The sequence below is a fragment of the Hesperophylax consimilis genome, unplaced genomic scaffold (assembly GCF_061612785.1).
Source record: "Hesperophylax consimilis isolate HC1 unplaced genomic scaffold, BYU_Hcon_1.0 scaffold_45, whole genome shotgun sequence".
NCBI lineage: Eukaryota > Metazoa > Arthropoda > Insecta > Trichoptera > Limnephilidae > Hesperophylax > Hesperophylax consimilis.
In genome coordinates, this window is record NW_028301275.1 from 2,139 (window position 1) to 24,604 (window position 22,466).

The 22,466-nt window shown below is 36.1% G+C and overlaps 1 protein-coding gene across 1 annotated transcript in view; it reads right to left on the reverse strand.

The window, feature by feature from the left end:
• Positions 1-1,523: 1,523 nt before the first annotated feature.
• LOC149408890 (uncharacterized) overlaps positions 1,524-22,466 on the reverse strand; it is a 35,590-nt gene continuing 14,647 nt past the window's right edge. Inside the window, exons 5-12 of the mRNA XM_089650336.1 lie at positions 21,587-21,758; positions 17,119-17,264; positions 14,910-15,061; positions 13,142-13,652; positions 6,545-6,719; positions 4,766-4,888; positions 4,249-4,437; positions 1,524-2,306 (exon numbers count right to left, since the gene is read on the reverse strand). Coding sequence (XP_089506462.1) covers positions 2,122-2,306; positions 4,249-4,437; positions 4,766-4,888; positions 6,545-6,719; positions 13,142-13,652; positions 14,910-15,061; positions 17,119-17,264; positions 21,587-21,758 — 1,653 coding nt within the window. The 3' untranslated portion in view covers positions 1,524-2,121. The remainder of the gene's footprint in view (positions 2,307-4,248; positions 4,438-4,765; positions 4,889-6,544; positions 6,720-13,141; positions 13,653-14,909; positions 15,062-17,118; positions 17,265-21,586; positions 21,759-22,466) is intronic.

Here is a 22,466-nt window from a genome sequence, read left to right on the forward strand (position 1 = left end):
AAGGATTTTTTGAGTAAAAAATGAAGATGTCATTTTGCGGACTGATGATTTTTGTTTTCAATTAAAAATAATGCAACAAAGATTCTATCACATATCGCCTCTGGGTAGTCTAGCGGGTCACGTGATACGCACTCCATCTCATTCTAGAATATACCGAAGAGATGAGGCAGAGCGCGTATCATTGCGATGTGTTGCAGTGTATTCAATGTTAGAAAAATGTTTTTTTTATTAAAAGTATACAATACAGAATATAGTATATTATATAAAGCATTGTACTCCCAGGAGTTAATAAACTCATTGTGGGAGTAAAGTTTTAAATTTTAAATAGTAACTCCACACAGGAGTCCCTGAGGAAAATAATTTCCCTCAGGGCCTTTGTCATCTTTGGGAATGCTGTGTGGTGGGTCTTTTCAAGGAAAGGAAGTAGAGGATGTTTAGATAAGGAAAAAGTATGAGGAGCTGGTAGGAATCTGAGGGTCCAGTAGTCAAAAGGTCTCCCTCAATCAGTCTCCTCAAGAAATCTCACCCCATGAACACAGGCACCCCTGCTAAGTCACCAAACGTATCGAACCACTTGAATGGCAGAGATGTTGGTTATCCAACAAATGATTCTCGGGGAGGCGGTACCGATACCCCAAATTTTGTTGCATTTAATTGAAAAAATTTATCATCAGACGACAAAATGACATTTACATTTTTAACTCCAAATATGCTCTGGTATAACTAGTTAAATTCTTCGAGTACATTTTGATACATCCTGTATGTTAAAACCGGTATAATTATTATAAGTTACCATTTGTTTACTATTTGTAATTTTATTATGTAAATGAACAGATTGTATTTAAAAGCTAACTTATTTACATTTGTTCACCAACTGGCTTCGCTTGGCCCAATCTTCATCAGGGTAACCTTGGCGAATAAATGTAAATAAATAGTGGTTAAAAACAAATTTTACGACTCGTTTAATTTGAATACGTTAAACTACAAAGTGATAGCTTTCTAAGAAAACAGAGATTTTATTTTCAGTATTATATTATATAATATTTTATGGTGATTTATTTTTGGGGTTACCTCCCGCTTTAGCCAACAATTCGAACAGGATTACATTGACATTGACAGGCAGATGTATAATGGATGCTGGACATGGCAAAAAGGTATAATACCCCAAAAATAAGTCACTTTTTTACATTCGGCCGTGAAAACCTCAAATCATTTTTTTATTTATTAAATATACAAACACATTACAATAATTTACAAATGTAGATATTTCGAGGCTGATTGCGAAAAAATTAGAAATTTTTAACAAAAAATTGCCCAACTCAATTGAGAAATTATTTCTCGTGTTTGAGTTGGGGATCATATATATACATGGTGTCCGGAAACTCGTAGTACAAGCCGGAAACTGGAGAATGTATACCACACGGGGAACCCAAATAAACATAAAATTTTTTGATTTGAGCATTTTTATAAAAAAAAAAAAAAACAAAAATATATATTTTTCGGCTATTTCAGGGTTCAAATTTTTTCGTCATTATTTGTTTTACTTTTAAATTTTTAAATAGTTTTAATTAGTTGGGTACTTTGATCTTCAGTAATAATTTATAAGAATTTGATCAAAAAAAAAATCAACTTCTGACTCGATTTACTCGAAAACGAAAGCTCAAATCAAAAAAAATTGTACTACAAAATCGACTCCAAATGTGATGTAGATTCACCAGTTTCCCGCTTGTACTACGAGTTTCCGGACACCATGTATAATATTTGTAAAGAGAGACAAACGTTCCCGGGTTACGAATAACCTAATAATATATATATATCTTTCCACCATTATAAGTGGAAAGTTTTGCTTGTGCAATGATGGAGAACTTTTCTAGCAGAGGATTAAACATCTGGATCGGAACCCGATTCATTTGTCCACTTAGCTACTACCTGATATACATACACTACTACATAGCAAAAATAACAAATTAATACAATAATGTACTTTGGTTTTTCATTAAATCATAGTTAAAAATAAAAAGTTTTATTTTATATAATAATTTAGCATAAAAATATGAAAAATAATAGTCAATTTATTTTTAATTTTTTATGGCAACATTGAAATATTTTTGGTCAATGTAATTATGCTGAAGGGGGTGGTGTTGCCATGTAGTTAGGTTGAAGACAAGCCCTAAGAAAGTGCAGCATGGCAACGTCGAGTAGGTTGAACATGACATCTCTATTTATGAGGGAATTCTCGATTGACATTGTGAGCATTTTTAACGCTGCGGCAATCTCTTCTCTTCCAAATATGGTGAACAGGATGTCTGTAAAGTACATATCATTTTTATTAATTTTTGGAGTAATCAACAAAGTTTTTTTTACTAAAATAAATCTATTTTAAAATGTCTTGTTTGACTGAGGATTGAGCCCTTCTACTCAGGAACTTGAGTCGACAACTATTTTGTATATTAACTGCTGCAATGTCATCCGATTTCAGAGAATTGCTTTTGTGTCTGCATATCTTGATTACCACCAGAAGTGGATAGAATGTATTGTCATCGACAACGAGTCTATCTGTCGAGTTTCAGGTCGATCGGATGTCGGGAAATGGGTTAATTTCCGAATCCAAGAATTACATTCAATCATTACCGAAAACAAAAGTGAAATTCAAATAGATTCATTTAAAAATGCTAGCAACAAGTTTTAAAGTATAAAAACCCATGAAGAGATATTGCTAGACCACATTGCCATAAAGCAACTGCGGCGCACAATGGTAGTGTTGGGTAGGTTTGTATTAGTACTCAAATAAGGTGAGGTGTTAAGTGTGAGGCTTGATGCGAGGTGTGAACGGGACAAAAATAAGCAAAAATACTGTACAGCCAAGTATATTTTCATATCCTGGAATATAGCTCTAATACAAAAATATCGCGTACATGAAATGTATCTACACAAACACCTCACCACCTCAAAACATTTTTAGTAACACAAAATAAAACACTGTAGTAATGAAGACTGCAAAGTTCTTCAATATACAGACGTTAACTTGAGGAAGAAATATAGCAGATTCGGTAATGTTATTTAAAATTATACATAACTTAATCGATAGTCCTGATCTTCTTCAACGCCTATTATTTCATGTTCCTAATCGCAACAGCAGACAGTCGCGTACTTTTAATCTCCCTCTTTGCAAGACCAATTCCAAACAAAACTCATTTATCTACAGATCCACTCATTCATTTAACTTAAATTATTACCATATTGATTTTTTAACTCGACTTTACGCAATATAAAACAAAAACTCACTAATCAACATAACTCAAACTAGAAGTTCAATCCCTATATATTCCCGTCCTTTTCCTCTTAATCCTAATCCTATGTTTCCTCCTCCCCCCCCCTTTATTTTCACATTTTGTAACTAAATAAGAAATTAATTTAAGAAAACACCTCTATGACATTGTACACTATTCATCAGTGGAAAGTTCATAATTAATTATATTATAACTAACTTACAAACTAACTAACCATCACGACGGACCGCCAAACAACTCGGTCTTGGCACACGCTCCTTGCCTCATTCACATTAATACATACTCTTCTATTATTCTGACTCTTAACATGGCCCGACTCGAGTATCTGATTCACTTGATCGTGCCATATCTTCCTCGGGCGTCCCCAACTTCTGCTACCATTCGCATTTGCATCATATATCCTTCTTACACTCCTTTCTTCGCTCATTCGCTCTACATGCCCAAACCATCTAAGCGTCCCTTTCTTAATCTTACTCATTACGCTTACATCCGCCTTGTACTCTTTGCGGATCTCCACATTCCTCACACAATCATACATGGTTTTACCACACATACGCCTCAGGGATCTCATTTCAACAGCATTCAATCTACTTTCATCCTTTCTTTGCCAGTTCCATGCCTCACTTCCATACATCAGGGTAGGTACCAGCACTCCATTGTGGACTGATAGCTTCGCTTCTTTGAACAATTTTTTATTAGCGCCAACTGCGTTCAGTCCTCCATTAATGGAGTTACCTGCTATATTGTTATATAATTACAGATTTGCTGTCAACTTTTCGTAAAATATATAAATAAATACAAAGAAAAATAGTTGGGACAAATGTATTTTGAGGTGATGGATATATAACTTTTTTGTTATGGGACATATTCAACACCACACAACGGATACAAATCTTGCGTACCCAGTAGTAGGCATCTCCGGCACACCAGAGGTTAAAAACAATATTCAAAAGGTTACCGGGAATTTTTTGGATCAGAGCATCGCTAATCTGTTCAGCGTGGATTTCTTGGAGTGGTTCCTCCACTTCTATCTTGACGGGAGTCTCCTCCAAGTGTTTGGACAGGCTACGGAAGTTACCAATGATAAAGTCTCTCAGCCAGAAGTTAAAGGTGTTTAGGTTTTCACGGAGGATTTCTTCAACGACATCTGGAATAAATAAACGACAATAAAAAATTCTACACAAAATATAATTTTTTGTAGATTTGAATGGAAATTAATGTCGCTACTGACTTAATACTAGTACTGGGCGTTGACAATAATTCCATCCATCATATATTTAAAAAAAAAAATTTTTTTTTAAATATATGATGGATGGAATAATTATGATTTACATGTTTCAAAACCAATGATTTCTTTATCCGGATAAATGTATAATGAAAATTAACTAATTAAAAAATAGACAAACAAGTACATGTTTGTTCTGTTTACAAAAGGACACAAAAAGATGGTTAATATGAATTTATGGGTTGCTTACCTGCCATGGCAACACTGGTGCACTTGACGACGGCGTCTTTTTGAAGGGATCCCCCCAGGACGACAGAGACCAGCTCCATGCACATGTGGTAGAGCGGACAGCCGTTTATCAGCTCCGACTCTTCTACGAATATACATCAAAACAATAAGGCCCAAAGGGATATGCAAGTATTCAATCAAGTAGTTGGTGACTACCGCCATGCATCTATGCTGAGGTTCGTACACAGGTAATTTGAAACTTTTCAGTGATGCCAGAGATTTTAAACATAATAATCTCATCGTCACTTCTGTCAGACATTTTGTAACAATGCGTGAGCTTTAGATCAATGCATAAAACAGTCATAAAACAGACAGCTATAGCTGTTGTGAGGTTATGGAAGCTAGTTTCAACATTTCGAGAGGCGGTGGTGATGCGGATCTAGTAATTCCAGCAGAGACGTGTACGGACTGTTTGCGACATGAATGTACAAATCATAAACATCAGTATCGGATATTTGCGAATTCCTAAGATTAAATTAAAAATCAACGACTGAACATTAGGTAATTATTAATTTTAATTAGAATATAAATGCCGATATCCCCCGAGGTAAATAATTGTTCTTTATAGTAATTAAGTTGAAACGAAATGTTATTTCAATAATCTATCTGTATTAACGAAATTCATGCGAACGAAAACAAGGGTCTGCGTATTTTAATACATTACAAAAAAAAATTGTTTTCATTTTCGCACAAATCATTACAAAAAAAAAACACAAGCTTTGGCATATCTGGTGCGATTAAGGCAATGCACCACGTCGTGTAATATTTTAAATTGAGCCGCTATCAAAAACAACCCTTACGTAGATGGCGATAAGGTTTAAATTCCCGCTTTACACCATCCGCCTGTTTTGATTTATACAAGAAAAAAACATGGCCAAAAAGCGCTTTTTATTTTATTTTGTTGATGTTCAGGCATAAATATTTAATTTTTTTTCAATGATTTTATAAATAACTTAATTTTCCACATTATACAATAAAATCATAACCGAAAATGGGTTCATAAGTAGGAGATTTTGAACTTTAAAGCAGTTTTCATAGGCCTTTACATTATTTTTTTCTGGGCTTATAAAAAGACTTATCTAAAAAATACTCGATTATTTCAAAGGCCAAGATGTATTCTACTCGCAGTATTTAATTAAAGCATCTGAAACATTTCTAGGCGACCAAATTTTCGAACCAAAAACACATGATTTTGCATTACTACGTATGGATATCATGGAACTGTGTTTTTTTTCAAAATGTTTGTTAAATATTTTCTATTCTGTCGCATTCTTAACACACTTTCGGTGGGAAGGGTAGTTCTGCTTTTACACCGGTCCTACTCAAATGGCGGGAAAGGCGTTGCTGTCCGATAATTTATATGAATATTTTATATCAGTCTCTTTTTCTTTTTAAGGGTTCCAACAGCAAAAACTAAAAATTAACGTAAAAATAAAAAAAAGACAAAAAAATTCAAAAATTATTCAAATTTTTTTATTTTTTCAATAAACGACATGAACAAAAAAATGTTTAAATTAATTTTAATTTCTGTCAATAATTTAAGTACCAAAACCATCTTGAAAGTCAATCTAACCATTTGCCGGCTTCGGGGTATAAGACCAAAACTAAACAGCAATGCAATGGGTTAAGAATAGTAACCGGATAAAACAGAACATTATAAATTAATAGGCTAGGTTCGGTTAGTTTTTTTGCTCGTTTTCTTCAATTTACTGTTTTGTCATGGAACCTTTTAAAATATTACCCAAATCATCCTGCACAGTGCCGCTATTGGTGGCGCCCTGCGTGTTACCGGGGTGGCAGGTGGCACCGCTGTGTCTGGACCCCACCAGCACCTCCAGGGAGTCCTGCGCAGCCTCCACTTCCACTACACAAAATCCCCTCCTTTCTACCAGCAGCTTGCTTACTAGAATGCTCACCTGCAAAATCAAATACATCATTTTCAAAACAATTTTCTATGGAAAGAAGTAATAATTCATGAAAAATAAGAAATATTTTTTGAATAGATAGTCTCAATTGTTCCCCACTGTCACTGGCAGTGGGACTATGGCATCCACAATTGGGGTATGTTGTAAGACTGAAGGTAGTGGGGAGGGGAAGGAGATGGGGAGAGGAAGTATCTGGATATTCATATCTGGTCATCAAACATGGCTAAAACCATTTCAAGCAACTTATCGATTCAAATGGTGGTTTCACAGCATTTAGAACTCTTGAACGGTATTCATATGAAGAAATAAAAACACTACTTGTCTTACACCAGGGCGATACTGAGAGTATGTCTGAGGTGGTTTTACACTAGGGTAACACTCTCAGTATCACCCTGGTGTAAGACCACCATTCAGAATTCAACGTTGCTTGAAATGGCTTTGGCCGTGTTTGGTGATCAGACAAATAGCCAAGTACTGCCCCACAATTGGGGGTGACTACTTACTGGCAAATAAAGAAGATGTGTATAAAATATATCACAACAACAACACACGGTGAGCACATCAAATATTCGCTCTATACAAATTAATAGAAAACCAGTGAATTTATATACTCAAAAGCAGCGAAAAGTATATTAAAACGTGGCTTCAATTGCCCAAAAGTGTAACTGGTCTTACATCTTTAAAAAGAGTGATTTTAAAGTGTCAAAAGTGAAAACAAAATAATAATTAAAAGTGACTCGGTGCAAATATCTGGAAGATTATTATTGCTACCTGCCTTGTCAAACTTACTGTCTCGCAGTGTATTGTAACTACATAAGTACTCATAGACATATTACATAGGTACTCGGAGTAAACCAACTTTTCAGTGGAGTGAAACCATTGCAGTTAAATAATTAAATAAAAATAATAACCTTTTTTCTACTTGCAATCCAATTTTTACCATAATGGATGTCGAATCATGTATAACAAATGTAGAAAATGCTGTGGCTGCATTTAATACCTGTTTAACGGATCCAGCAAATAAGTTCACGAAAGACCAAATAACAAAACTAACCCCAATTACAAGTCATTTCTTAATAGCTATTGGTAGATTGGCGCAAACGGTGTCTAATAAAACTGCTAGTCTAGAGGGTGAATTACGGGCTTATAAGGAAATCGGAATAAATATCCCAGCCCCACAAAACAACCTCGACATTTGCGAGGTAATTTCTGAAATTAATGAGCGTAGCGAAAGAGCTAAAAACATCATTCTTTGTAATATACCCGAAAGCACTGAAACGACTGCGGCCAACAAATTAATAGATGACAAAAACAAGGTAACGGTTTTAATCTCTGCTCTCGATGATACCGCAAACCGTGATATGCTACGTGTTTACCGCATTGGAAAACCAAGTGTTGAAAAACCAAGGTCCCTTAAAATAGAATTCAATAACTCCACAACATCCAGAACATTACTAAGTAAACGTCATCTTTTAAAAAACAACACAAGGATATACCCCGATGCTACAATTTTTCAACAAAAACATCTAAAAAATCTAAGAGAAGAACTGGAAAAACGAAAGACAAATGGCGAAAATGATATTACTATAAAATATGTAAACGGAAACCCTAAAATAGTGCAAACACCGCCAAAAAACGATGCAAACTCAAGATATACTACCAGAACGAGCGGGGACTACGCACCAAATTAAATGAACTACGTTCTACAATATCGCTACACCATTACGACGTATATGTGCTGACAGAAACTTGGCTCGACTCGGAAATAAAATCAACAGAACTCGGACTCAACAACTACAAAATTTTTCGCTGCGATAGAAACTCTAAATCCAGTTCCAAAACAAGGGGAGGCGGAGTACTAATTGCAATAAAGAAGAAATTGATGTCAAGAAAACTCAAAACAAAAAATAATACACTCGAACAACTATTTGTACAAATTGATACCACTGTAGAAAAGATAATAATTGCAACTTTATACACACCGCCACTATCTGATGCCGGAAACTATCGAAGCCACAGCGAAGACGTTGAAAATCTACTCTACAAATATCCTAACTCTAAAATTATTATTCTCGGGGATTACAACCTCCCTAACCTAAAATGGAAAACAAGTGATAGTGGTTTCATTGTTAATGAAAGTCAAAATGATCGTGCACGTGAGATTTTAGATATGACAAATTTTTTAAATCTTTTACAACATAACTTTATATACAACATAAATGATCGCTTACTAGATCTAGCAATATCAAATTATCCTAAATTGTTCATTGAGAAATGTAATGATCCTCTGTTACCTGTTGATAACCATCACCCCCCTCTTTATATTAAGTTAAATATATGTGGCGTCGAGCCGAAACCCGTTGAAAAAACTCTCAACTACAAAAAAGCAGATTTTGAATCTATAAATTCTCATCTTTCGCATGTTGACTGGTCTTTTTTGTCTGATGTTAATACTGACGATTCCTTAGAAAATCTATATTCAATATTCTCCACCACTATCAAATCATATGTACCACTATTTACTCCTAAAAAACATACATATCCAACTTACTTCTCATCAGAACTAATAGCCTCACTACAACAAAAAAAAATACTTCATAAAAAATTCAAAAAAACTCTGAAGAAAATCGACTATACAAATTTCAGTGAAAGTAGGAAAAAATGCAAAGATCTCTCTAAAATCTGTTATAAAACATATATAAATTCTATCGAGAACACAGCCTTAAACTCGAACAATCTCTGGAAATTTATTAAAAAAATAAACAACGACAGCACAGACTATCCTCCAGAAATGCACATGGACGACAAATACGCCAACAATACGCAAGACATTGTAAATCTTTTTTCTGACTTCTTTAAAAATGTTTATGATGATGAAACACTAGAAGAAAATATTCCTTCATACACATTCAAAAAAACCACACATTTAACAGACTGCTACATCACCGAAGAATCTTGCAAAAAAAAATTAAATTCCTTAGACATAAACAAGTCTGCAGGCCCGGACACCATCCCGCCAATTTTCCTAAAACAGTGCTCCTCCGTATTGTCTAAACCACTAACCATTTTATTTAACCACCTACTATCCTCTGGATATTTTCCCGTCTACTGGAAATCCAGCTATATTATTCCAATATTTAAAAAAGGTGACGAGACTGACATTTCAAACTATCGACCAATATGCATACAATCTGTATTACCCAAAATCTTTGAATCTTTAGTTTTGGAAGAAATATATCCTACACTAACAAAATTAATAAATGACAAACAACATGGCTTCATTAGAGGTAGATCAACTACAACAAATTTACTACTGTTTCAAAACTATATATTGGAGTCTTTTTCTAAAAATAAACAAGTTGACTGTATATATACTGATTTTTCGAAAGCCTTTGATAAAGTGTCTCACAAAGTACTGATCCAAAAACTTCATGCTATAGGAATCAGAGCAAATATGTTAAGCTGGTTAAGTAGCTACATATCTGGTAGAACTTTACTTGTTAAAATAAAATCTTTTTTATCTAAACCATTTTTGGCCACTAGTGGCGTACCGCAAGGTAGTCATCTTGGCCCAATTTTATTTATTGTTTTTATAAATGACATAGTCAACTGCTTTGAAAATGTCAATGTACTGCTATTCGCCGACGATATTAAATTATATAAAGAAATAACCTCATTAAACGACTGTCAAGTTCTTCAATCTAATATAGACATGCTAAATAAGTGGTGTTCACAAAACAATTTATATTTAAATGTAGAAAAATGCAAAATTTTGACCTTTTCCAGAAAAAAAACATCACAATTTTTTGGCTATTCAATAAATAAAACAAATTTAGAAAGAGTAAAGGAAATGCGAGATCTTGGCATAATAATGGATGAGAAACTAGACTTTACGGCCCACATTCAACAAACTGTGAATAAGGGTATGAAAACATTAGGTTTTATATTAAGAACAATTAAAAACTTTAAATCTTTACAAATCATAAAACTATTGTACATATCCCTTGTTAGAAGCCTGATAGAACATAACTCCATAGTTTGGTCACCCTTCTACAATAGCGATGTGTAGGTTCAGCCGGATTGAGTCCTTGAGCCCGAGTCCTTTGCGGGAAGCGGGTCCTACTCCCACTCCTTTTCGTAATCAACCACTCCCAGAGAACTCGGTCTGGGACTCGGACCCGAATGCCTCCAATCAACGACTCCCAGAGAACCCGGACCCGAGAATGCCTCTAAGGACTTGGACTCGGACCCGAATGCCTCTAATCAACAACTCCCAGAAAACTCGGACTCGGGGTCTCGAACCCGAATGCCTCCCTCCACCACTGGCCTCGCGAGTCCTGCAGTGAGTGGTAAGTTCTGGTGGTGAAGACATCTTCTGTTTACCTGCTTTACAGTAAGTGGATGTTTTGTTTATTGTTTAATATCTAGTACTTATTGGAGTTATTTGGGGTTATGAGTTGCTTTTCTAAACCGATGAGCTAATTAGTTAAATAATAATATCGACTGACATTACTTTAAAGTTTTATTTTAATTATCGTTCACTATTTTTATTTTTTGTGTTATTAAAAATACAAATTTCAGTGGTGTCTGTCTGTGTATCCGTAACTCTGGTTCAATGAACTCTAGAATATGGATTTGCTTTGATTTTAAAAATTGGAACTGATTGTCAACTGGTATTGGAAAGATTCAGACAAGCGATAAATTAGGTACCAAGATTATTTTATTCAATAATTGTTTATTTAAAATGGCTATCTTTTGTTAAAATTTTTTAGCTATGTCGTAATAGTGTTCATTCGAAAGGCAAATTTCTGGCAAATGTTTATTTTTAATGATCCTGAGACATATATATGTATATATTTGTGAAACCAAAAGGAAAAATATACAAATCAAGTATATAATATACACAAATCCTACAATAATATATTGAACAAAGTGTGTATGTATTGTAAAAGTAAAAAAAAATGGACTGGAATAAATAGATATTAAAACATGTTGTTAATTGTTAAAATTTTAATAGTTCAATGCTGTACCTAACTACTTCCTGACTTTGTTTTTAAAACATCTCGCCTTTACTGAGTTTCATTTGATAGAGGCTTCGACCAAGTACCTTTATCTATATCGATGGACAGAGATTATGAAAACGACAAATTCTCAACGACAACCGAAATTTATGTTACTACATTTGATTTATTACTGCTTACGCGTGTGCTAAAATTATCATCTGGAACTTGGAACCTAATACTACATCCGTTACGGCCTCGCATTAGCCGTAGCCAATCAGCTGGAACACGACAAGACACGAATGGATTTCGTTGAACTTCGCCAAAATGTAAACTGCACAACTCGCGACTCGGGTGCGATGGGTGACGGGATTGACTCCGTGTTCTCGTGTGGGTCCGAGTTCTTGTGCGGGTCCTTGTCCTGCTACGGGTCCGAGTTCTTTCGCGGGTTCTATCCGAGTCCGAGTGCCGAGTCCTTGGCCGGACCCGTGCGTCCCGGTAGTCGCCCAGTACCCAGTCCGCACCCAAGAACTCGGACCCGGGACCCACTCCAAGAACTCGAGTTCTTTTAAAAGGAAGCAGTCCTCGGATGCCTCCGGAAAAATGCAGAACTCACCCACCTCTATTCTACAATGTACATATTCATAATGTTGAAAGAATTCAAAGAAAATTTCTACGCTTCGTCAATTTTAAACTTAACATCCCTTTAGAACACATAAATTACCAGTCATTATTGAATCATTTAAATATTCCGACATTAGAAAACAGAAGAAAAATAAACGACCTAACCTTTTTATTAAAATTATTGAACTCTAAATTCGATTGTTGTGAACTCCTGCATTTAATAAATCTACACATACCTACACGAACAACTAGGCAAATATCAACATTTTACATACATACATCTCATTCCAACTATAGTTTTCACTCTCCAATACAACGTTTACACAGTCTTGGTAACAAATACTTAAATAATATAAATGTATTTGACAATAATTTGAACTTGGCCAACTTTAAACGGAGTATGTGCGAACTATTTTTACATACTTTGTAAACTATTGTTATCAACTAATTTTATACCTTCTTATTAACATTATCGTTGATTTGGAGGATTTTGGCAAATTTTATATTTTTTGTCGCACTTATTTGCACTCTATCATACCTAATTTTTTAAACTCTTATATTTTATGTAACCTATATTTTGCTAAATCTGACATTTTTATATGTAATCTATATGTATTTTTTTTTATATAAAATGTATAACTAAAAAAATAAAGATGTACATTATTATATGTAAAAGCCCTATGGGCGTTTAAATGAAATAAAATAAAATAAATAAAATAAAATAAATAAAATAAAATAAAAATAATCTTACTACACATTGATTTTATTATTTAACAGCGGATGACTTACGTCAACATTTCCTTTCACGAAAATCCAATCATCCTTATGCTGGTGCGCCCTCACCATGGTGAGCTTATCGGCCCCACCACAAGATGTCTCCGTGTACCCGGCCACCGCGTCCGCCAGCGAATCGCCACCGACCGCTGTCTTGATCGTGTTAAAAACCCCGGTGACAGTTCGCGTGAACAGCTTATCCAGTCTCTGCATGTTGTTACCGTTCGATTGGATGTGTATCGCGGTCGGAATGGATCCGATTTTGTGATTTAAGGCTTCTTCCGCCTCGAAAAGCTCGGCAGAGTTGTGCGGGGTTAGTATCGTGAAGCCATTCTCTGATTCGAAGCTTGGTATGGACGCTATTTCCATTTGGTCGGATGATCTCTGATTTTTCTCCGGTACTCTTTGACTGGCGGTAGCGGAACGGTGCACGGGGGAGTTATTTGGTTGCGTTGCGGATGCCGGTTTGGATAGGGTTGCCAGTTTGTTGTCGTGGAGATGAAGTAATGCTCCGTCATCTTGGGATCTGGAAAAGTAAAAACATTTACTTATTTTTCTAAATTCTATTGTTCTGAACTCCTGCATTTAATCAAGCTACACATACCTAAACGAACGGCTGGACAGACATTAAAATTTTACATATGTATATCAAGAGGCGTGCATTCCATAAAGGCACTTAAGCACTGTCTAACCTACCTTACACATATAAAAATTTAAATAATGTTTAAATGTATGGGTAAACTTATTGCAAGAAATCAATCCATACTTTCAAAAATATGCGCAAAGTTTCACCTACGAATTGCAGCTTCGCGCACCATACCGACCGCATACTATAACGTGTCAAAAGCATAAATTAAGTATGCCAAAAGTCGTTCACTTCAGAGTATTCAATGTTTACTAAAGTACTACACAAAATATGTACATCTGTGCTGTGCTTGCATTCAAGAGATTACTTGTTTGTGTTAGTGTCTAAATAGGCAGAGCTTTTCAGAACAAAAATTGCGACAGCCAGCAAAATGGTGATCAGTGCCATGTGTTGGTACCTCTATTTAGTAAAACTTTACTAACAAAATAATATGTTGGCTTTCTTTCAGAATATTATTGCCTGTCTTTATTTAGCAGAAAAAATGGGCTTGTAATATGCATAGATGAATGATCTGGCTTATGAAATCCAAACAAAATCGACTAAAGTCGGCAGCTTAGCCATTCTTAGCAAAAACTTGCAAGAAGGGAGGTTGTCCGTGGAAAGCTTTTTTTTTTCCAATTAATTTGTTGTTTTCCTACCCTGATCCAAAACTCTGTGCATGCCACTGTGTACATATCATTCCAACTATGGATTGCATTCCTCAATACAAACTTTACACAGTCTTTTTAACAAATATTTAAACAAAGATTTGCGTCGGTGTTTAAAATGTAAATTAAAAAATATATTACCAATTCTGGGTACGAAGGAGAAGTATCACCCTGGTGAAAGCCTACCCTTCAAATACAAAAGTTACTTGAAATGGCTTTAGCCATGTTTGGTGGTCAGATCTGAATAACCAGTCACTTCCCAACCTTCCTCCACCCCATCTCCTTCCCCTTCCCACCTTCACCAGCCTCACAACATACCACAATTCGGGGATGCCGTAGTCCCTTTGACTTCCAAACACTCGCATAAAAAGACCTATTTATATATATGTTAAATTTCATCAAAGGTAAAGGTCTAACTGCAACAATTTGACTATTGGATTTAGAACTTACATAATTTGTGCATTGAATAGTCAAAATTTGGAAAACTTACACTGGTGTTACATCCCCTGTCTTCTGTTGCAAAAGACTGCGTAACTTGGCGATGGTGGAAGCGAAATCGGCTGCCTCTTCATACTCGTAATCTGGAGACTCTGTTCCGGTACCAGCTGGCTCGATGGATATCGGAATCGGCAGGTCTAACAGCTAAAAAATGAATAGAAATTGTAACAAACAGAGTAATTTTAGCTACAACATCTTCCGCTAACCCTTTTCAACAGCTTCTCCTTTATTTCAGTTTTCCCCCTAATAATATTTCTGTTAACCCTTCTTTTTTTACAAGTCCCAACGAGACGGTGAAAATTCATGGAACTTTAGGATGCTTCTGACGTATTTTGAATGTGCATTATATACAAATAAATCACATAATTACTTTTATAATATATGGACGCCCCGGTCAGATCTGTCGTTCAGAGCCTCTAATGGAATATGATGATTATGGCTAGTATTGTATGGGCGCCCCGGTCAGATCTGTCCCTCAGAGGCTCTAATGGAATATGAAGTTTGTGGCTAGTATTGTATGGGCGAACCGGTCAGATCTGTCCTTCAGAGCCTCTAATGGAATATGATGATTATGGCTAGTATTGAATGGACGCCCCGGTCAGATCTGTCGTTCAGAGCCTCTAATGGAATATGAAGTTTGTGGCTAGTATTGTATGGGCGAACCGGTCAGATCTGTCCTTCAGAGCCTCTAATGGAATATGATGATTATGGCTAGTATTGAATGGACGCCCCGGTCAGATCTGTCGTTCAGAGCCTCTAATGGAATATGAAGTTTGTGGCTAGTATTGTATGGGCGAACCGGTCAGATCTGTGCTTCAGAGCCTCTAATGGAATATGATGATTATGGCTAGTATTGAATGGACGCCCCGGTCAGATCTGTCGTTCAGAGCCTCTAATGGAATATGAAGTTTGTGGCTAGTATTGTATCGGCGAACCGGTCAGATCTGTCCTTCGGAGCCTCTAATGGCATATGGTGTTTATGGCTAGTATTGTATGGGCGCCCCGGTCAGATCTGTCCTTCAGAGCCTCTAATGGAATATGATGATTATGGCTAGTATTGAATGGACGCCCCGGTCAGATCTGTCGTTCAGAGCCTCTAATGGAATATGAAGTTTGTGGCTAGTATTGTATGGGCGAACCGGTCAGATCTGTGCTTCAGAGCCTCTAATGGAATATGATGATTATGGCTAGTATTGAATGGACGCCCCGGTCAGATCTGTCGTTCAGAGCCTCTAATGGAATATGAAGTTTGTGGCTAGTATTGTATCGGCGAACCGGTCAGATCTGTCCTTCGGAGCCTCTAATGGCATATGGTGTTTATGGCTAGTATTGTATGGGCGCCCCGGTCAGATCTGTCCTTCAGAGCCTCTAATGGAATATGATGATTATGGCTAGTATTGAATGGACGCCCCGGTCAGATCTGTCGTTCAGAGCCTCTAATGGAATATGAAGTTTGTGGCTAGTATTGTATGGGCGAACCGGTCAGATCTGTGCTTCAGAGCCTCTAATGGAATATGATGATTATGGCTAGTATTGAATGGACGCCCCGGTCAGATCTGTCGTTCAGAGCCTCTAATGGAATATGAAGTTTGTGGCTAGTATTGTATGGGCGAACCGGTCAGATCTGTGCTTCAGAGCCTCTAATGGAATATGATGATTATGGCTAGTATTGTATGGGCGCCCCGGTCAGATCTGTCGTTCAGAGCCTCTAATGGAATATGATGATTATGTCTAGTATTGTATGGGCGCCCCGGTCAGATCTGTCGTTCAGAGCCTCTAATGGAATATGATGATTATGGCTAGTATTGTATGGGCGCGCCAGTCAGATCTGTCCTTCAGAGCCTCTAATAATGATTATGGCTAGTATTGAATGGACGCCCCGGTCAGATCTGTCGTTCAGAGCCTCTAATGGTATATGATGATTATGGCTAGTATTGTATGGACGCCTCGGTCAGATCTGTCGTTCAGAGCCTTTAATGGAATATGACGTTTGTGGCTAGTGATGTATGGACGCCCCGGTCAGATCTGTCCTTCAGAGCCTCTAACGGAACATGATATTTGTGGCTAGTAATGTATGGACGCCCCGGACAGATCTGTCCTTCAAAAAATTGACATTGAAATTTGATGAATTGTTTAAATTCTGTGAAACAACCCGTCCTAAGACTTACAACTAGTGGCTCGATAAGTGTGTAAAGCTGTACCTGCTCTCTGGATTTTTCCTTTTCTCTGTCGCGTATACTACTGCCAACGTAGGAGTTGTCCTGACTGATGACATGCTGCTGTTTCAGCAAGGGGATCGGCTGAACAGGATATTGGTTCTTTCGTACTTCTGAATTTATTTCAATGTCTGGAATCATTAATTATTATTAAAATATGGAAATCAATAGATAAATGTATTAGGGTAGCAGAGAACCTTTTTCGATTTATGGTTTACAGCTGAAGGCGATGCACCACGTGGTGTAACATTTGGAATCGGCCCACTAACACTCCTTTTGTAGATGGCAATAAGGTTTGAAATCCCGCTCAACACCAGCCTGTTTTGATTTATGAAAGAAAAAAAACATCTCCAAAAAGTGTGTTTGATTTTGCAAAGTTCAGGCACAAAAGTTTAAATGTTTTACCATTATTTTTTGAAGAACTTAATTTGCCACATTATACAATAAAACCGTAACCGAAAATGGGTTCGTAAGAAGGAGATTTTGAACTGAATTGAAGCGGTTGTGTGATAATCGTGTAGACTATCGACACATGGGTTAGATTATAATGGTTATAATCTAGGCAGGTATGTGCCTATGTAAATTAACGCTCCGTTCGCTGAACCAAAAAGATAGGTATTCGCAAATGTGACTTACGGAAGAGTTGGTTGTGATTTTCGATGATATGGTTCTTTTGGCAGCGCTCGTATTGTGGAGGAATTCACAGGCACTCGTATAAAATTGAACTAATTATAACTTCAGCTAAAAATCGAATTGACACATGGTAAGCTGTTTTTGTCAACTGTCATTAGCTGACGTTTTCGCTACGGCGCGGGCGGCTCGATTCAACTCAAAGCAACACTGCGCAGATTCAAACCAGTAAAATTTGAATCCTAGCCTCCTTATTGGTTGGAGTGGAAAAAATGTTAAAAGAATTCAGTGTCACGAAACAGCAGTTTTTATAGGCCTGATATTATAAAAAGATTTATAGAAAGATAATGCTAGATTGTTTCATAGGCCAAGATGTGTTCTACTGCCAGTATTTAATTAAAACATATACAGTCTTACTTATAACGATTCCCTAATACGCCGCTACAGCGCTGGTATAGCTATACAGTGAGAAGAGCCAAATACTGCTCAGGTTAAAATATTTACTCATAATAATATTCATGCAAGATTTTTTAAGACTGGCACCACATTGTTCTAATCCTCAAAAACATGGTAATTTTTGCATTTCGCATTCAGTTGCTAACTTCACATATCTTCAGATGACATTTGCAATGTTTTTGACCCGGTCTGCTTTGAATTGCTTCGAAATTTAGCTAATTCGATTATCCATTCCGTATTTGCTTTGGTAAAACGATTTCGATTTAAAATATTCCTCTGATAGTGTTGCCAATGGGTATTACTGCTTTTTTTACATTTTAAATGCGCGACCGATTGATATTTGTCAAATCAACAAGATTTTTAACAAAGTTTGCGATATCCGTCTTAATACGGTAGTAATACGTCCCTAATCCTGGGGGTCGGGAAGTTTAAAAATCTGTCAGCCATTAATACTGCAGTATTACGGCCGGTAAACGTAGTACGATTATGTATTATCTATTATGAGTAAGACGGCTGATATATTCTAACTGAACAAATTTTCAAGCCAAAAACACGTGATTTTTCATTACTACATAGTGCTATAACTTAAATCTTCGATTTTTTCAATTAATCATTTTTTCCCAATAATTTTACAACATAATTAATAATCATAAATAATAATTTAACAAATGTAAAAAATATAAAACAAAGATAAGTGAAGGGAACCCACAAAGGCACTGCCTGTGGGTCGGTAATATTACAAAAAAATTACTAATAAAATAAGAATAGAAATATACTTATTACATAAAATAAAATACAAAAATGCTTGTTGCGAAGAAGTGAAACATATACAGGGTGTATCGACACGTACCCGACAAACTTTAACCAGCTATTCCTTAGCATATTTGGAGTAAAAAATCTTATGTGCACTTTGCTGTCGGGTAACGTTTTTTTTTAATAAAAAATTTATTATTCATATTTTCACCACAAGTCACCACTGTTTTATCCTTTGTCAAAGTTTGAAAACCCATCTGGCAAATATTTTATTCGAATTCCGTTGAATAATGCACGTGTGTACCTATATTGACGCACTTCTACAATCACAACGAAATGGCACGGCACCATTCGTCTCATTTTTAACTATTATTATTTAGTGTGTGCGAAAGAGCGAAGACGCTTTTTGACATACTTGCTTATAACAGCTGTTGAACACGAAACGCAATGCCAATGACAGTGATGTAGTGTGGAAATTTTAATTTTTTTTGTTTTTAATTGAAAAAAAAATGCTACCGGACAGCAAAGTGCCCATAACATTTTTTACTCCAAATGTGCTAAGGAATAGCTGGTTAAAGTTTGTCGGGTTAGTGCCGATACACCCTGTATAGATTCATGATTTAAAGTTTAAGTTTTTTTTTTTTTATATAACTTGCCGACTTGTACACGGCGTTGCTCGACTTTTCTCTACATTCTATAAATATAATATGCATGTTTATATATATATATATATATATAAACCTTCCGGAAGAAATTCTCTAAATGACAGTGTATTAAATGTAGAGCATGAGAATTACATTACCCTATCAAAATCCGCTGCGTAGTTGTAACATGTGGGTTATTATTCAATCGATACACGAGGGTACATCCCTACTGAAGCAATTTCAACACACTTGCCGGAGTTTGCCGAAGGCGTCTTACAATACATATATCCAGGTCATATATATACTCCGGATCATTCAGAAAAGTTATTTATAAAGGCGAGCCGAGCGAGGAGCGCAGCCCCCCGCTGTCAGTGCCTTGCGCGCTGCTCCTGCAGAAGCAAGCTCAAGAAGGTGAATCATTCTTAAAATCGGAATGAAAAAGAAAGGACGGGATGACTTGAAACAAAACGCCTCTGTTTGAGGAATGAGGACTTCGCTATTCTACACTACCGTCATTGGAAATAACGCAGCGAGTTTATCGCTAATGATACAGCAACTTCTCGGAAATGATGCAGCGAGCTGTAGATGATTCCGGGGCGGACCTTTGACGCACACACAGTAGTAATTAAATTCGCTGCAATCCCGTCATAATTTGCGTATGTTAATATAAAATTATCTCTAAATGATTCTCACTCTTTCTCTCTCTTGCTTGACGTAGTTTTAAGTTTGATCAGACATAATAATGTATTTTAAGTTGATTAAATTCACGAGTATTATTGTTTGAGAACAAGTGTCACAATCCTTTGAAAGATATCTCATGCTCTTCATTTACTACACTGTAAATTCGTTACTTTTAATATATCATTAACATTAATAGGTTACATACGTAACTATTTAACCTAGTTTTGTTTCATCACTTTTCATAACATTATAGCACTTTTTATAGGTATGTTGAAATGTCATTTTGAGATGGGAACGCTGGTAGAGATATTGAAAGAAAGGTAAATGCAGGTAACTTCATTAATGGAGGACTGAACGCAGTTGGCGCTAATAAAAACTGTCTAAGGAAACAAAGCTAGCAGTCCACAATGGAGTGCTAGTACCTACCCTGATGTATGTAAGTGAGGCATGGAACTGGCAGAGGAAGGATGAAAGTAGACTGAATGCTATAGAAATTAGATCCCTGAGGCATGTGTGTGGTAAAACCATGTATGAACGTGTGAGAAATGTGGAGATCCACAAGGAATGCAAGGCTGATTTGAGCGTAGTGAGTAAGATTAAGAAAGGGATGCTCGGATGGTTTGGGCATGTAGAGCGAATGAACGAAAAAAGGAGTGTAAGGAGAATATGACATGAATGAGAATGATAGAAGTCGGCGACGGCCAAACGAGTCATGGCACGATCAAGTGAATGAGATGAGGCAAGGAGTGTGTGCCAACACCGAGTTAACCTCACAATTGAATTTTTATTCTAAAATCGGTGTTGCCATAGTAATAAAAAAAAAATTGTCTGGGCTACCGTCTAAACAAAGTTGACGGTGAAATACATTCCCCGTGCGCTAACGTCTCAACATGACGGCACCGTGGTACAAAATTACACCCATAATGCCGCGCACTAGTGTCATCTTACGAGTCAATGTCCTTAAATGGTTAAATTTCTATTTTTTTTTTTTCTTTGTAATAACATGATTAAAACCTCAAATTGTAATATTTAATTTTTGAAGACAATATAAACGAAAATTTGAAACAGAAAAATCAGAAAAAGATGCGGTCACATCTAGGACTCCAACCCAGGACCTTTGCCTTGTCGGGGCACCGCTCTACCAACTGAGCTAATGGGACCCTATCTCCTTCGGTAATATTTAACTATATCCTTCAAATAAGAAGTACCAACATTATCTTCATTTTTCTCACCGCAAGCAACTTAATATTCTATATAATAATTAATTATTCTATATTATTGGTCAGTACCTTTGGAAGAGAGTGCTATCTTCTGGACATCGGCTTTCATGGCGCCCTCATCCGACTGACTGTTCTTCCTGCTGGCGGTCAGCGCCTGTCCGAGCGAAGACACCAGCCCACTGCCACCGCTGGACATGCTCTCCGTCGATGGCTTCTGCATGTGCATCATGCTTGTTTTCTCCTAATCAATCAAAATTTCAAGACACATAAATTATAAGCTCCTGTTGAAAATATTAACTATAACTGTCTAATGAAAAATCTAAAATTAATAAAGCTATCCAACAGAAAATTGGTATCTGATGTTATTTTTCTTTTTAAAATCATTAATTCCCTTACTGGCAGCCCTGAATTATTACAATTGATTTGATTTCATGTTCCTAATAGGGTCACATGAACTAAAAATATCTTTTACTTCAACGATAATGTCAATACCAATTGGTTTATAAACTCCCTTATAACACATAACCAATATGCAGAAATAGGATACATTTTTAAAAGTACTTCACATATTTTTTTACAGTTATTAGTTTTCAATTTAATATAATTAATTTTTGTTGTTAATTTAGTATATTTACACTGAATAATTGTTTTGCAAAGTAGAACTTTCGACATATAAACAAAAAAAAAAAAAATTTCATAGAAAATGGGTTTTTAATTTGAAAATCTTTAATTCGTAATTCGAAACTTATTGTTGTCCGCGCATGAAAATTTGTTGGTGTAATTCGAAAAAATTCGATTTATGCGAAAATAAATCATATAATCTCGTAAATCTGAATCTGACGACCGCCGTGGAGGTAAAACGCTATAAAATGCGGCCCATCGTTAACTAATGCAAGAAAACAAAAGGATAATATATATTTAAATACGCACTTCTCATATTACATCAATG